The sequence below is a fragment of the Aristolochia californica genome, unplaced genomic scaffold, assembly GCF_029961685.1.
Source record: "Aristolochia californica isolate CCGP_79_NKW_82.1479 unplaced genomic scaffold, dmAriCali1.0.hap1 SCAF_3, whole genome shotgun sequence".
Taxonomy (NCBI): domain Eukaryota; kingdom Viridiplantae; phylum Streptophyta; class Magnoliopsida; order Piperales; family Aristolochiaceae; genus Aristolochia; species Aristolochia californica.
Window position 1 is genome coordinate 47,184,118 of NW_027181992.1, and position 18,024 is coordinate 47,202,141.

Genomic DNA, 18,024 nt, shown 5'->3' on the forward strand with positions numbered 1-18,024 from the left:
TGAAATATAAAACACATGTGGGAGAATTTAACTTTAGCTTACTTTAGAATTAAAGAAGACTAACCGAAATATAACAAGTAACGAACAGATTGGTTATTCCTCTTGTTGTTTAACTTCAATCATTTCTGCCTTAATTCTCTAGGAGAGATTATATTGTTCTCCTTAACTTTTATTTCCTAGGAGATTTTCAGAATTAATATTTCCAAAGGGAAATCTTTCGAGCTGTTTTGAATAAATTATTGATCATCATTTTGTAAATATAAGTTAAAAGCAATATACACTCGCAAGCATGCAAAATTTACAAACAGATTCGTCACATTAATTATAATAAAAAACTACTTGTGTACTTTGATGATTTTATTTCTCATATTCTTGATTTTATTTTATTTTTTTGAGATTCTCTGTAATCAAGAAACAATATACAGAATGATTCTAAGCTAGATCCGGCGAAATTTTCGGCAGGACGTAGACGACGAATCAATGAAATTGGGTTGTAGGTGGTTCTCTGGTGACTAAAGGGTGCCAAAGGAGATCGGAGAAGGTAGCCCGTTCGCTCCAATCTTTATGCAAACAACAGCTTAAGAAATCCCAGAACTAGTGGGAGGCGTTGTCCGGGAAGTCTGGAATCTCGCCGAAGCAAATGGCATACATCAAAGTCGCCCAATTGGGCCTTTGCCCTGACGGAAGGAGCGGAAAATGGCCGACGTAGAGCTCCCACAAGGTGATGCCCAAGCTCCAAACATCGCCGACGAAACTGTCATAGCACCCGCCGTGCGAGCCAGAACCTTTCAAGGCTCATGTACCCGTGGGTGCCGACGTATGAGCTGCACCTCCTGAGGCCTCCATCACTCATGATCTTACTCACGCTGAAATTCGCTATCTTGACCTCCATCATGTTGTTGACGAGCAGATTGGCGGGCTTAATGTCGGGATGGACGATCTTGAGGCTGTGGAGATAGCGGAGGCCACGGAGGACATGGTTAGCGACTTTGGCGATGGTGTCTTCGGAGAAGGTACTCATCCCACTCTGGCGGAGGAGCGAGTCAAGGGAGCCAACATCCATGTGCTCCAAGACGAAGGCAACATCATGGTTAGGAGAGTTGGGGTCTTTTTTAAAGATGTCGTGGCAACCTACGACGCGAGGAGAGTCAATGAGGGAAAGGATTTTTATCTCTCAAGATATCTGACGACATTGGAGGCAATCGGTTTCGAAGACGTCAGAGCTGGAGCTAACCTGAATCATCTTAAAGGGCATAAAGAGCAGAGGTGACCCTATGGCGGACCTTGTAGACAGTGCCGCCATTGGACCTTGTAGACAGTGCCGCCATTGCCATGGGCGAGGACAGAGAGAGTTTCGAGGTCGGTGAAGGAGGTAATACGGGGGGGAGTGGTGGGAGAGAAGGGAAGGAAGGGCGGGGGAGAGGAAGATGAAGCTTGAAATTGGGGCAATTTCTGAGGGCAGCCATGAGTGAGTACAGAGACTGGTAGTGGCGAGAATGCTCATACTGAGAGTGAAGTGAACAGTGGAATCAATTAGGAAACTCCTGTTTCACTTCACTTCTCACTACGATTAATATCACGTGGATTGAGGAAACCATTCGGAAGTTTCCAAGCGAGTTGGCAACATCTGGTTAGTTATTAACCAATGCAGATTTTCACTATAGTTTGTTCAGCCTATTTTCCAACAAACCCCACTCTCTTAATCTATTACAAAGCAATGGCTCCCTCCCTTTGTTTTTAAATTTTATTAGTGTATTGCAGAAGAGGTCTATTTTTTACCCTTGTGACACCACTCGGTTAGCAAATAACCCTTTCTTCGCCAAGCTCCGACTTCCCCTCCCCCGTCCTGCCTCCCCTTATCTCACCCCACTATCCCCCACCTTTAACCCTTCCCCCCACATTACCTCATTTGCCGACCTCGAAACTTTGTCTGTCATTGGTCATTGCAATGGTGGCACCATCTACTGATAAGGAAGAATCCTCTTCCGATTCTTTCCTTGATCTTAGATGATTTGTTATAATGTAAATCTTTTTCCTAGTTTATAGGATAGGTATCAATTACGTTTACTTCTTTCCTATTATATAGGATCTTCCAACTATATATACATTATATATAATGACAATCAGTCACCTCAACTTTTATTGACGATTCCAGCCATATTCTACATGGATCTTTAAACCTTCACATGGTATCAGATCCTTTATAGTTTTTTTTTTTTACAATACTTTCAGTGGTATTGGAAGAGGATTTTTCCTTATGAGTAGATAGTGCCACCATTTCCATGACCAAGGACAGACAAAGTTTCGAGGTCGGCAAATGAGGTATTGTGGGGGGAAGGGTTAAAGGTGGGCGATAGTGGCGGGAGAGAAGGGGAGACAGGGCGGGGGAGGTGAAGACGGAGCATGAGATTTGGGCGATTTCATAGGAGAGTCATGACTACGGAGTGGTAGTGGTGACTGTTTTCCTCCGAGATTGCTTTTATAGTGTGAGTGAAGTAAGCAGTGAGATCAATTAGGCAACTCGTTTTTTACTTCACTTCTAACTAGGATTCTAGTCTAAAAGTAAATATCAAGTAGATTGAGTACATAAATTGTGGCGCGGAATCCCATTTGGAAGTTTCCAAGCAAGCTTGCAGAATCTGGTTAGTTATTAACCAATTGGAAGATTCCTACTATTCTTAGTTTTTCATGAAGAAATAATTTGGTTTGTTTACCTATTTATCGCACAGGTAGAGTAGGTAATTGAGTTAAAAAAAAAATTATTAAAATTATAAAAGTATAAAAATCACATTATATATATATAAGCATATGAATAATGTCATTCTATTATCTAACAAAACCTTTAATAGAATGCAATAAATAATTTAAAAAGATACTTTTATTAAATTTTATTCCAAACATACATTCATTCAACAAAATAATTACCGAATTACTCCTATATACAATTGGTTAATCACGTTTAAAATAATCCTTACCTATTTCCAGTCCATTTAATAAAGATTAAATAGGTAATCAAGTAAAATTACCCGATACCTATAGGTAAAAGCAAGAAATTAATTAATTAATTAACTTTTTGATTTTTTTTATAAGTGCAATGTAATATGTTACCACCTAGCTAAGTACGATGTTATTACCATTGACATATAAAACACGTGTCAAATATTTTACATTACATTATGACACTACTTTAGCTTACTTTAGATTTATAGAAGTCTTACCGAAATGTAATAACGACAAAACCAATGCAGATTTTTCACTATGGTTTGTACAACCTATTTGCGAGGTTAAAAATACAGGAGAAATAAAATATCATGAGCGATGGATTATCCTTCTAGACTAGTGCATTTTACATTTCTCTAAACCAGGGACATAAAACCCTAAAGACAAAATGAATCTTCATAAAGGATTGTCTCAACCCATTTTCCACACAAATTCGAAAGGGGGAATAGGGAGTTGGAGAAAACCAAATCATATGAAATTTGTATGAAAGAAACACATAAATCAGGTCAAAATCGAATTGAATATATTGTGAAGAATCCTAATTAGAATTCAATATATTCAATCAAAGAATCCTAATTTTTGTATTATGAAATCAATATATTATGATATTTTAATGAGAATTAAAGGTTGACAATAATCTTGAAATAAAATGTTGCAATCTAGAAACAATAAATGAATTTAAAAATTGTTCAAGAGGAAAATAATTTGTGATACACGGAAAGAAAAAAAATTGTGACAAAAATAAAAGAACACTTCACCTTAATGGCCACAACCACAAAGAAGACAATAGAAACTTCATCCAAATATACCATTTTGTTCAATATAATTAGGATTGTGATAACAAACTAATATATAGTTATTTACTAGTATCTTCCATTTTCACCTAAAATGATTATTCAAGAGAATCAATCTAATATTTGTTTCTAAATCGGAGTAAAGGACATTGAACAAAATCTAGCCAACTTCAGTTATACTAATTTTTTTGTTTATTTTTATTTTTTATAATTTTATTGCTTCATTATATTTAAAGTTAATAAAAATAAAAATAAAATGATTATAAATGAGATAAATTAATATTTATATTTTAATTCAACCTTAATATTTATGTTAAAAATTAAGTAAACTTAAACGAACATATTGGATTAATTGCCAAAGAGAATTATTTGGTGCGATTTTGAATAAATTATTAATCATTATTTTGTATCAGCAAGAATATCAAAGTTAAAAGCAATATACACACGCATGATTGCAAAATTGGAAACAGATTCGTCGCATTAATTATAATCAAAAACTACTTCTGTACTTTGATGATTTTATTTCTTATATTCTTGATTTTTTTTTTTTTAGATTCTCTGTAATCAAGAAACAATATACAGAATGATTCTAAGCTAGATCCGGCGAAATTTTCGGCAGGACGTAGATGGCGAATCAGTAAACTTGGGCTGCAGGTGGTTCTCCGGTGACGAAAGGGTGCAAAAGGAGATCGGAGACGGTAGCTCATTCGCTCCAATCTTTATGCAAACAAAAACTTAAGAAATCCTGGAACTGGTGGGAGGCGCTATCCGGGAAGTCAGGAATCTCACCAAAGCAAATGGCATACATCATAGTCGCCCAGTCAGGCCTCTGCTCCGACGGAAGGAGTGGAAAATGGCTGACGTAGAGCTCCCACAAGGTGATGCCCAAGCTGCAAACATCGTCGGTGAAACTGTCATAGCACCCGTCGTGCGAGCCAAGGTCGAACCTTTCGGGGCTCATGTACCTTGGGTACCGACGTATGAGTTGCACCTTCTGAGGCCTCTATCACTCATGATCTTACTCACGCCGAAATCCGCTGTCTTGACCTCCATCTTGCTGTTGACGAGCAGATTGGTGGGCTTAATGTCACGATGGACGATCTTGAGGCCATGGAGATAGCGGAGGCCACGGAGGACATGGTTAGCGACTTTGGCGATGATGTCTTCGGAGAAGGTACCCATCCCACTCTGGCAGAGGAGGGAGTCGCATGTGCTCCAAGACGAAGGCAACATCATGGTCAGGAGAGTTGGGGTTTTTTTTAAAGATGTCGTGGCAACCTACGACATGAGGAGAGTCGACGAGGGAAAGGATTTCTATCTCGCAAGATATCTGACGACAGCGGAGGCAATCGGTCTAGAAGTCGTCAGAGCTGGAGTTGACCTGAATCATCTTGAGGGCATAAAGAGCAGAGGTGACCCTATGGCGGACCTTGTAGATAGTGCCGCCATTGCCATGGCCGACGACAGAGAGAGTTTCGAGGTTGGCGAATGAGGTAATACGGGGGGAAGGGTTAAAGGTGGGGGGAGTGGCGGGAGAGAAGGGAAGGCAGGGCGGGGGAGAGGAAGATGAAGCTTGAGATTGGGGTGATTTCTGAGGACAGCCATGAGTGAGTACAGAGAGTGGTAGTGGCGAGAATGCTCTGTCTATACTGAGAGTAAAGTGAACAGTGGAATCAATTCGAAAACTAGTGTTTCACTTTACTTCTCACTATGATTAATATCACGTGGATTGAGGAAACCATTCGGCAGTTTCCAAGCGAGCTGGCAACATCTGGTTAGTTATTAACCAATGCAGATTTTCACTATGGTTTGTTCAACCTATTTGCCAACAAACCCCTCTCTCTTAATCTATTACGAAGCAATGGCTCCCTCCCTTTGTTTTTAAATTTTATCAATGCATTACAGAATAGGTCTATTTTTTAGCCTTGTAACTCTACTCGTTCGCCACCAACAAACCAGTCACATATAAGTAAATTCAGGCTCTACGCAGCATAGGAAAATTGGATTTTAACTATGATTAGAAATTTGCACCTACAAACATTTTCAACTACCAAACTATTTTTTTTCATAGTTTCCATTCATAGTTTCTACAAACCCCTCCCAACTAAACCACTAAGCTGACCAAGATAAGGTAACAGATGCATTAAATCCGTTTTTCCCCCATGAATCCCTAAGTTGAAAAACAGGAAAAGACGTGTATGACATTTACGTCGAAATTTACCCAGCTCTACCTACCTGATCATCAACAAGATAAACTTAAATAATATTTCCAACCTCCAGTACAATCCCCGGACTCCCATGAACGCCATCTGATACCAACGACTAAAAAAATTCTTCCAATTTTCTGAAACACAATTTTTGTATTTTTTGCAGGTCCCAGACTTGGAACTTCATAAATTTTCACGGCCTACACAAAAAATAGGAACACCATCCTCCTAATAATATCTAAGATTAGGGGCCACCTCAAATCACGGAGAATAATCGAACTGTTATCATTGGTCCCTTGATCACTCTCTTTTTTTTTGTTTGCCTCCATCCCTCTTTGAATTCATACAGACAGAAACGATCGCGGACGGAAACACTGCATACCAAGAACATTACAGTCATCAGCCACCCACAGGTTGATGGCCAGGTTCTGGTGCCGGTTCCCCGTGACTAGCTCCATAAGCTTGAAACGCTGGCTCCTGCTGCAGTGGCTGCTGTGGAGGTTCCACCGCCAAAGACGAACCACCAACCTGCCTTGCCGGTGACATAGGCGACATGGGAGACATCTCCTGTTCGAGTGAGGGCCTGCCTGGGTCTTCTAAGTGTGAGGATATCTGTGCCACAGGAGGATTCCTGGCACTGGCGGCTTGTGAAGCACCAATTGCACCATCCGGAGCTGGCTGGTTCTGGGGTTCTGGTGGAGGCCCAAAGCCAGTCCTGCGAGGACTTCGTCGGACACGTGATCTCTCGTATCTATCAATGCTACGACTGGGGCTGTGACTACGGCTCCGGCTCCGGCTCCAACTACGACTTCGGCTCCGACTCCAGCTCCTGCTTCTGCTTCTGCTTCTACTCCGTGTCCAACTCCTGCTTCTGCTCCTACTCCGACTGTGACTTCGGCTTGGGCTTCTACTGTAATCCCATGTCCGAACTCTCTCAGGACTACGACTATAACTCCGACCTCTACTTCTGCCTCCAAATCCTCCTCGTCGATTATCGAACCTACCCCGTCCATCCATACTGTCATACCTGTCATGCAGGGCTCGATCATGGCGACCCCGACCACCAGGCCCACCAAACCCTCGGCCCCGGTTTCCACGACCACCAAAAAAGTCATTTCTACCCCCACGGCCACCCCCATATCCTCCATCTCTTCCACCAAACCCATCTCTTCCACCACCACGTCCCCCAGACTCCCAACGACCACCACCACTTTCCCAACGGCTGCCACCACGGCCCTTACTGAAACTGGGTGCTCCACGTGCTGCCATCTCCCTCACTTCAGGTGGGACACGCTGGTTTGCTCCCTCCAAGACTTTCACCAAATCAGCTGCATACTTCCAGTCCTGATCAGAAAAGAAAGTGTATGAAATTCCGGTGGCACCAGCTCTCCCTGTCCTTCCGATCCGATGGACATAATCTTCAATCCCTGTCGGAAAATCATAGTTGATTACCACCCTGCGAATATCAATTTCAGGTCAGCACACTTTCACTATTTAGTAACTTTCAAAAATGAATGAAATTATTTATATTTAGTTACTTTCAACCGAACAAGAGCTAGTATATATTTCCTCCCTTAATATGTCACTGTTTCATATCAAAAGTCAACTCCTCATTTTTTAATCATAGTCCTTTTACAGAATGAGGACAAACATGTAATAGAAGCACAATAAATGTAAAATTCTCATCCTGCATCTATGAAATCTCTGTAAAAAACGGTACATAACAGAGCAAAATGCCAAAAAGAACTCACCTAATATCTTTAATGTCTAATCCACGAGCAGCAACATCTGTGGCAACTAAAATTGGAGCCTTGCCGCTACGGAATTGATTTAAAACCCAATCCCTTTCACCCTGACTCTTGTCTCCATGTATGGCAGCAGCACCAAAGGTGCGCCCAATACTGCGAGCAAGTTGATCACATAGCCTTTTGGTAGAACAGAAGATAATTATCTTGGATCCCCGCTCCTGCGACCGAAGGATCTGCTCCAAGCGTCGCTGCTTTTCCATTGGAGAAACCACCTCTACATACTGCACATAAACCATATCATGATACATGAGAATTGAACTCATAAAATAACATTCAACCGCTGAACAATAATCATAATTCCAGTCACAGATCATGAACCATACATTCTTCAAGCATTGATACAGTTCCAGAAAACAGAGATTAAATATTATAGCATACCTGAGTGATGGATTTATTAGCAGCAAGCTCATCAATGCTGCCAATGTTAACCTGGACAGGATTCACCAGCAAGTCGCCAGCAATCTTTCTCACCTCTTTAGGCCATGTTGCTGTGTACATGAGAGTTTGCCTGCGTGGTGGGATTTCATTCACTATCTTACGAATCTGAGGTTCAAAACCCATATCAAGCATTCGATCAGCTTCGTCGAGTATAAGAAAAGAAACTTGGCTAAAATTGATCTTTTTCATCTCAAGGATGTCATTGAGTCGCCCAGGAGTTGCCACTACAATGTCAGCCCCACGTTCTATGTCTCTCAGCTGAGGGCCTTTTGGAGCCCCTCCATATAAACACTGAACCAGAAATAAGAGGAAATTAATAAGCAACAGATGACCACATCACAAAAAATAAAAAATAAGTGACATTACATGCTACCAGATATACATGGAACTCGAACAATGTAACTCAAACTGGTATACTTGAAGATGGAAAGTCAGATTTTTGTTTTCCTTTTTGTAGGTTAGGGATCAGGGCACTAGTCAACTTTTTCAACATTTTTACGAAGATGTAAGCATACTACAAGACCAGGCAAGCTGGCATATGATACCCAGTTTAAACAGACACCCCAACAATAAGAATTTTTTACAGATAGGCGAACTCTCTTTTCATTACAAAAAGAAACAACCAAAAGAATAACTATAATAATAATAATCACAACAACAACAACAACAACAACAACAACAATTCACTTTTCCTCTTCCAACTCTATGAATAGACAAAAGGTTGATAACAATATACAAGGTCATACTATGGTACAAGGACAAAGTTACCTATAAATAGCATCACAGCTGATCAACTAAGCCTTAGTTCCGATCACCTAACTTGAGCTCAATTCAATAAGAATTTCAATACATAGGTAACAAGCAACTCGATCAGCAAGAAAGTCCATGCTTACGAAAGCAATACTGGGTAATGGTAAAGTAGCACAATACCTCTTGGACTGGAATGGTTTCTAAAAGATGCTGTGCTTGTGGGACAACTTTTGTATTTACGCCCTGCCTATGGGCACCATTTTTTATATAATTAGCATGTGAATGTTCTTAAATGTGTGTGATAGAATATGGTTCCAAGCAGCCCCCACATCTAAAAGCTCTATTCTAGACATTTGTGGATGATTAATGATACAAAAAGGTGATATTGCTAAAGTTTGGCTTGTCAAATTAGTAGATCTACATTGGGAGCAGCCATCAGTTAACAACTCACATTACACCAACTAGGCATCACAATCCTTTAGACGGGCCAATCATTTGCATCTCTATTTTTGAATGAATGACACAGATCACATAAATTCTATATGGGCTTGCAAAATCAAATGACTATCAGAGAATGTCTAAAAGCAGCCTACATGCACAGAAATAGATAAAGACCTAATCTTCAGCCCCAATAATATTCTTGGTTTTCTGAGTCTACCTTCATGCATTAAAAAAAAACAAGGAGACTATATACCATTACTAAAAAATGACTTCTATGCACAGTGCCCTTTTATATATGGACAGACACGTGCACAAGAGCACTAATAGTTCACATGCTTGAGTATTCAAACAGTAATTAAGACAATGAGGCAACCCCTCCTCTTTTACGTTCATAACCACGAGAACAAGGATCCCATTAAGAAAGCTCCCAAGGGAGAAAGGTAGAACTGAATAGAGTGTATATATATAAAGAGAGAAAGAATAAAAAGGCTCAAAGGGGGTGAGAGGTTCCAAAAGCAAGGTGCTGCTAGGGAACCCCTTTCCTAGCCACATGTCAGTAATGATATACGCACTCCTAGCTGTGAGTAGCCATGATACATTTAAATTTTTATAGAGGTCCTCAATCTCATCAAGATACATCAAAAACCAGCGAGGAGGTTGCTTGCTTCCACCAGCCCAAGCAATGACAATTGTCAATTCTCCTTCCATGATTAAGGGAACAAAGAACAACCTCATATCAAGTTGCAATCCCTAGAGAAAGGCTCTCAAATCCACCACAATAGCATCAACATGGCCTGAAGGGGTAGAATAAACAAGGAGGAAATTACCTATGATTCTGAACATGCCTCCCCCCCCCCCACCAGCCAAACTCGGGTTCCATCATGAGCTTCCTTCAAAATTTAGTCTTAGCCACCCATCAAGAGGAGTGGTCCAAGAGGTGAGATTGGGAATGGTGTAATTGTTAGGAATTAAACGCCCTAATTCAATACTATAGAGAGCAATAATAATCACACAAGAAGAAATAATCAAGCACGAAAAACACATAATTTATACCCCTAATGGAATTTTGCTTACCTTCAACGGCCCTATGATTTCCTTCTTTCCAAGTATTCCAAATGGTTGCAGCAAAATATAACATCCAAAAATTCCTACCAATTTTTCTGCACAAGATAGGATTTGTCTGTGCTAATAGTGAGCAAAGAAAGAAGGGGGAGCTGTAATGAAGGTTAGACTTGAGAAGGAAGACACGCCAAATTTTCAAGATAGGGCAATGGAGGAAAAAGTGATCAACCATTTTGGATTACCCACCACAAAACTAGCTGTTTTGGTCTTCAATATAAGCTGCCCTCTCCTATGGAGCTGGTCCACCAAATGGATCCATTCTTTTGCTGCACGCCAAAGGAAGTGGGTGACCTCAGGTTGGGCATGGATACTCCAGGCAATTCCCACTGGAACCTTTTACTTTAGATTGGAGCCAGAAGCATTTTGGGAGGTGACTAGAGATGGCATCTATCCGTGCCAAGCTCAAACGTGCAGGGCATGGATACTCCAGGCAATGACCACTGGAACCTTTTACTTTAGGTCAGAGCCACAAGCATAAGAATATTGGGAGGTGACAAGGGATGGCATCTAGTCGAGCCAAGTTCAAACCTCGAAGACTTCAAGCTCGAGCTCAGGATCGAGCCTTAAATGAAACTTGAGCTTGACCTCGAAAATTTTAAATGAGTTCAAGCTCAAGCTCGAGTCCGGTTCAAGCTCAACATACATTTAAAACTACAAAAATAAAAAAATTACAAAATTGAATATGAGAATTAGGTAAGAAGATCAGTACCATTAAACTGCACATTTTTGCAGAGGAGTCCACGACGTTGCAACGGAGCATACCGAGTTACAATAGCCAACTTAATAGACCTAATATAAAGTGCAAACTTCTCTATGAATAGCATATATTCCATTGGCAAGCAACAACATCAAATGTTGAGGGACCCGAAAAGGCTGAAGACCGATTGTCTTTGAAGTTTGAGAGAAAAAAGAGTAATTGTCAACCAACTAAAGAAGGAACAAACGAGAGAAATTTGAGTAAAGGGTATTTTCGTAAGAAAATATATGGTAACGAATCGGTTCACGAACCGACAAGCCGAGCTTGGAAAATCTCGAGTTCAGTTTTTTTATGCTTAACGCACCTTATTACAAATCTGAGCTCAGGCAAAAACTTAATTAAGCCAATTTTTTTGGAGCCGAGCTTGAACTGCTTGCTAGTCAATTTCGCTCAATGCCACCCCTAAAAGTGACATTGTATGACCCCCCTAGGTGCCACACTTCCAAATCATAACATCCTCTACAAAGCCGCTGATATAGATACCTAGAAGGGTAAAAAGGTTTCTAGGAGACCTAAATCTCTGTCACCTTTTTTTTTTGAATAAGATGTTTTATAAAAAGAGATCAAAGAATTACAAACTCAAAGAAAACAACCTAACAACAAGAGATTGTAGGGAAGCTCCTTGTTTTGCTAAAGCAATAATATTTGTTAATCTAGGTAAATGAAACCAAAAAATAATCTTTTTAATTTGATGAAAAATTCTCCAATGCCGCCAAGAAAGACTTAAATGACTGTCACCTTAATTTGCAGCATTTGGTAAAGGTGATTTCATTAATGAACAAAGAATACCGGATATTACAATAAAGAGCATGTGCCTCAACTAGGAACATGGAGGGGGGCTTAGCCAAATTGTCAGAGACACTGTTGGCAGCATGCGTGTGCTTGCAAATTACATGGAAAGATACAGTCATGTCTTGGATTTGCACCATGTTAGTATCCATGAAACACAAACTCAATTAATAAGACCATTCTTTTAATACTTTTCACTCCACTAACATACTCATTGCTTGCAGCATCTCTTTTAGGTCTCTTAAGAAAAAAAATCAACATTCAGCAAAGCAGACAAAAACAGATGAATAGGTTAAAAGAAGAAAACGTACAGCACATGAAACCCTTGAAGATCGACCAAATTTGATTGCTTCATCTTGTATTTGTGTAGCAAGCTCACGAGTTGGTGCTAAGATTAACACAGTTGGACCAATTTTTGAGTTATTACGACTGCGTCTAAGATGAACGAAGGCAGGAATAAGATAGCCCAAGGTCTTCCCTGAACCAGTTCTGGCAATTGCCACAATGTCCCTACTCTGTAATGCTACTGGCCATGTCTGTGCTTGTATTGGTGTCGGGGATGTGAAACCAGCAAATTGCAGCTGAAGAAATATAAGAAGTAAATAAAGACAGTGCATTAGGCATTCAGAAAGTAAGTTCACATTTTAAGAATACCAAGATATATAATTTTAGAAACACAAGAAACTAAAATTAAAATAACTATAGAAAAACCCCATGTGTATGCGGTTGCTTACTGTAAGCAACTCGAAGCAGCAACAGGGAGCATTTCAGACCAAGTGGCAGGATCCAAGAAGTCACATCATGTGAGTAATGGAAGAAGGTCCCACCCTCTCAAAAACTTGTCACAGGAAACACTCCAACTAAATATATGTTTACAGCCCTCTAAGGACAAAGCAGTTGCTGAGTGTTCGGGGTGAGTATAGCAGCACAGCGTACGACATATGCCCCTCTCTGGAGCAAATATCGCACCTGCGACAAGTGATAACATCAACATAAGTTTAAACCTCTAGAAAAGAGAAAACTAAAAATACCCCATAAAAACAATAGAGGAAAATATTCATTAGGAGGAGATACGACCTGAAGCAGATCAGGAGGGACATCAAACAACCATCCTAAAATATCTAAACCGGTAGGAAGTAAAAACCTACCTCTCTGAGAATTTCTGGAGGGAAACCTGTAGCTTCGAAGGTCATGAAAGGTGCTGGCACATTGTCACCCTAAACAATTTTTTGTTCAAGCATCAAACATAATAAGAAAATGCAAACACTAACAAAATAACATCTTCATAAGATAAATCTTGACCAAACACTAATACTAGCTATAAACATAAGTCTTATATGAGTACTTTTTCAGTATTAAAAGTTACAAGTAAACCAGAAAGCTTTGGCCTGTTGGACAAAGCAACCGGAATGCAAGTTATACAAACCATTGCAGTAACTTCGTGTTGTTGACGATATACATCAGCAGCTGAATGATTTGAAGGTTCCAACGGGCCCATCATTCTAGGAGATGGCCTCGTTTGATTAACATTGGGAAATGATTGACCTGCTACACCAGATTGATGATTATACATGTTTGACATTGGATGTGACACGGCACTATTCAATCCACCAGGGTGACCAGAAGGAACACCTTGCGGATGGGAAGCCATCCTCGTATCCTGACGAACAATAGAGAAAAAATAACACTCGTCACTTGCAATTGAAGAGTAAAAAGAATAATGGTAACTAGATGATGATTCAGAATCATTTTTTCACTGAGGCAAGATCCACCAAAGTCATTATATTGTCAAACGACATGCTCACCCTTTGAGATGGGAGACAGACTCACCTTTTATTTTTCATTTATTTTTCTCGGAAGGAGAGGGTGATGAGGGAATAATGAAACTTTTATTAACATAAAAAGTGATTTATTTATTTTTTGAAATGATGCAGTGATTTATAGAAACAGTTCATACGAATATAATTAAAAAAGGGGAACATTAAAAACATTTGTATCGTCAACTCCCTTCATCATTTACCCATATTTAAAACTAGATCAAGAAAAAACACATCCTAATAAGGAAAACTTTGGGCCTAAAGGAGGGAGTGGACGAAGAGAAAGAAAGAGAATATGCAGTGGTTATTTTGCCATTACAACAATGTCTTCAAAAGACTTAGAATGAGAGGGAATTTTGGCCTAACATAAAATTAATAAATCTCCTCGAGGGTGCCTAGAATATTTCCATTTCTTGCATCTCACACAATCATGTGTAACAAATAAAACCACTAATGTCAAATAACTCACAATTAGATTAATTGTACTAACAAATTTGTACTAATCCAGTACCATGTAACTATATTATTCATGTATATTGTTATTAAAAATTACCGTTCATGTACAGAGCCAGAGCTCGTATAGGCAGAGATTTTAACATGATGATTCTGGGCAAATATTCCATCTACAATTATTGACTAATTACTTCTAATGTAAAGAAAAATCTTACACCGACACACCTGTTGATTGTGAGACATAGGAAAAGTGGCAGGCTTTGGCTGCTGCGAAAACATTCCAGTGGCCTCCTTATTATTGAAATAGAACTCATTACCTGCTCTTCCACGTTGATCTTCATCATTCACCACATGCAATCCCACTGGACCACTCCGCTGGTTATGAACATTTGGAAACCCTGAATGATTGTGAGACATGGAAGCAACCATTTCTTGCCGCATTTCAACTTGCTGAACGTGAACCAAGGAAGAACCAGTTGCCCCAGTTGGTTGGGGTTGAACTGAATGAACGCCCATTTGAGGAATCTGACCTGACTGTGTCCCAGCTGACACATTCTGAACAGAAGGGAACCCACTTTGCTGAACTTGAGATGAGGAAAAACCTGCTTGCTTTCCCTGTTGAAATCCAATTTCCTCCCTTGGTGTAAACCCAAATGGCTGAATTTGAGGCTGTGAAATCTGTTGTCCATGTGGCTGTTGCACCTGTTTCCCTTGTTGGACTCCAGGCTGCTGGTACTGTGAGTGTTGCAGCTGTACCTGTGGAAATTGCTGTCCTTGTTGAAGAGGAACTCGTGGACTTTGTTGCTGCGGCATTTGCTGTGACTGAACTTGTGAAGTTTGGGGACCTTGTTGATGTGCCACTTGTGGACTCAGTTGCTGTAACATCTGCAAGGACGGTTGCTGTGATTGTTGCAACGCTGGATGCTGCACTATTTGCATTCCATTCGGTTGTACAGTGCGTCCCGAGGGTATGGGAGCAAGCTTGGGGGTAGAAACTGTTGGAGGAGGACCAAGGGGCAGTGGAGGCGGCCCAGTGGAGGGTGGTCTCTCATATTGTGTGACATTAGTTTCAGGATTCCAGTAGTACTGAAGACCGGTACTCCCATCAATTAAACCTTTCCATGGTTTTGGAAGAGTAGGGTCTTCGGGTGCATATCGTGGCCCCAACGAAGCCGCTGCCGACTCCGTAGTAGCCATGTTTTGCGAGTAATCGAGAACACGCCAAGGCCGATATTCTTCAAACTACATGAATACATTCAACATCCGCATAAGATCTCAATCACCGAATCTAATGTGGAATTTCCCACCAGTCGAAACATATATATCATTCTATCACAGAAGAATAAACTAACCAAAGAACCGACTGGAAGAAACTCTTGTTTCAAGGAAAAAAACCAAATTGTTTCCACGAAAGAACCAACACAAATAAAACCCTGAACACATTTTGTCGTAAAAAAAAAAGATCCATTAAGAAACTAAAGCTCCTAACCTCAAATTCAACACTCAGGTAATTTCCGTCCTCTAAAAACCTAAATAAACAAAACAAAGCAAAAAACCATCTAAACCGACGAAGCACTCGACACAAGAGAATCAGAAAAAATATAAAATAAAATAGCAACAGAAAGAAAAACCACATACCTCGGATGCAGACAGAAAAACTGAGCTCGATAGAGGAGAAAATTCCACAAAGAAATTAATCCTTCCAAATAAATTTTTAAAAGTAAAAATCCAGGACTCAAGAAATGGACTAGGAGTTATGTGAGCCTAGTATATTTCGAGAGGATAATAGATCCGGAAAGAAGAATGCCCGAGTTTCTTGTGATTAGGGCTTCCCTTTCAGATCATCGAGGTACTCTGCGCCCTCTCGGGCTATTTAGGGTTTTTTCTCAACAGCCAGACTACCGCTCTGGGACATTTCCTTCTAATCGACTCACGTGCGAACAGCGTGCTGGTGTTAGTAGGGGTCATGCGTGGCCTGACGATCCGCACCTTTTCCCAACTCGAAACTCGGTCGTCCGTAAGTGGTACTCCACCGGTGTCAACGGACGAGTCAATGAAGGTGATCCGGATGTGGGCCGAGTGATTGGTCCGAAAGGGTATTTTATAAACCGGACCTTGGGCAACCAAAAGCAATATGCCTATAAGCAGGGGACCGAGTGATGGGTCAACTCGAGGTTGGTGTGGTATTTTGGAGGAGTAAAATTTGAAATAAGAGAGATGATGAGAGTATCGTTATCCAATTGGCCCTGATTGCTAATAACTAATTAAATTTTGCCAGCTCGCTTGGAAACTTCCGAATGGTTTTCTCAATCTACGTGAGATTTACTTTCATAACAGAATCGTAGTGAGAAGTGAAGTAAAACAGGAGTTTCCTAATTGATTCCACTGTTCACTTCACTCTCACTATAACAGAGCATTCTCGAATAATCGCCACTCGCCATTACCACTCTCTGTACTCACTCATGGTTGCCCTCAGAAATCGCCCCAATCTCAAGCTCCATCTACTGATAAGGAAGAATCCTCTTTCGATTCTTTCTTTGATTTTAGATGATTTGTTATCATGTATACTTTTTCCTGGTTTATAGAATATGTATCAATTACGTCTGCTTATTTCCTATTATATAGTATCTTCCAATTGTATATATATTATATATAATAATAATCAGTCACCTCAACTTTTATTGAGGATTCCAGCCATATTCTACACGGATCTTTAAACCTTCACATAGTATCAGAGCGATTATAAATTTTTTCCCGATACTTTCAGTGGCTGCCTCGTCCTTATCAACTTGACTTTCGTTGAACACGATGGTGCATTTGTTCACCATCAAATCGTCCTCCTCCAATTATTTGTTATGGAGAAATTAGTTTATCTCTCTGTTGACCAATCAAGGTCTTCTTGCATTTCTAGATGGTAGTGTCCCAACCCCTTCTCCAAAGGTTACTGGCTCTGATGGCACCACCCAGGTGAATCTAGCCTACACTTTCTGGCTTAATACAGATCAGACCCTCCTAAGTGTACTCTATTCTTCTCTTATGGAGGAGTCTATGATTGAGGTACTTGGTCTGAGTCAAGTACATGAGGCCTAGATTATTCTTGAAGCCTCCTTCTTTCACAGATCTAAGACTCGAGAACTCCAACTGAAGGACGAGCTTCAATTTATGTAGCGAGGCTCCAAATCCTTGGTTGAATTTTCTTGACTCTTCAAAGGCCTCTGCGATCAACCGACAGCAATTGGTCGTCCCATTGACGACCTAGATAAAGTCCACTGGTTTTCAAGAGCCTTAGGTCCCAATAATAAGATTTTATCAACTACAATGCTTTCCCAGTTTTTGTTACCTTCTTTTGCAGATATCATTCCGAAAACTTTGAGCCATGAGATTTTTAAAAGATCGGTGTATCAACAATCTACCAACTCAGCATCCTACGCTCAACGGAATTCTTCCACCATACCGAAAGCACCAAGAAAGGGAAGCCAACATCTTCCTCTACTTTTGCTTCAAAATTGTCCAATTCTTCTCCAGTTTATTGTCAACTTTGGGACAAGGAGGAACACGTGGCTAAACGTTATTGGACATTTCTTATTCTCAAGAAAAAACAGTATGCCAACCTTGCTAAGGCTTTCGCTACTTGTTTGATTCCGGACT

General features: G+C 40.3%; 1 protein-coding gene and 2 pseudogenes across 1 annotated transcript; all 3 read right to left on the reverse strand.

The window, feature by feature from the left end:
• Positions 1-477: 477 nt before the first annotated feature.
• LOC137959654 (mitogen-activated protein kinase kinase 7-like) lies at positions 478-1,937 on the reverse strand (annotated as a pseudogene).
• A 2,491-nt stretch (positions 1,938-4,428) lies between these two features.
• LOC137959655 (mitogen-activated protein kinase kinase 9-like) lies at positions 4,429-5,399 on the reverse strand (annotated as a pseudogene).
• A 637-nt stretch (positions 5,400-6,036) lies between these two features.
• On the reverse strand, positions 6,037-16,248 carry LOC137958343 (DEAD-box ATP-dependent RNA helicase 46-like). The gene is made up of 8 exons (XM_068805307.1): positions 16,015-16,248; positions 14,602-15,618; positions 13,533-13,766; positions 13,255-13,323; positions 12,418-12,687; positions 8,188-8,538; positions 7,753-8,030; positions 6,037-7,457 (listed from the first exon to the last, which is right to left on the reverse strand). The coding sequence occupies exons 2-8, from the start codon at positions 15,571-15,573 to the stop codon at positions 6,401-6,403; spliced, it is 3,231 nt and encodes a 1,076-aa protein (XP_068661408.1). The 5' UTR covers positions 15,574-15,618; positions 16,015-16,248; the 3' UTR covers positions 6,037-6,400.
• Between the last annotated feature and the right edge of the window lie 1,776 nt (positions 16,249-18,024).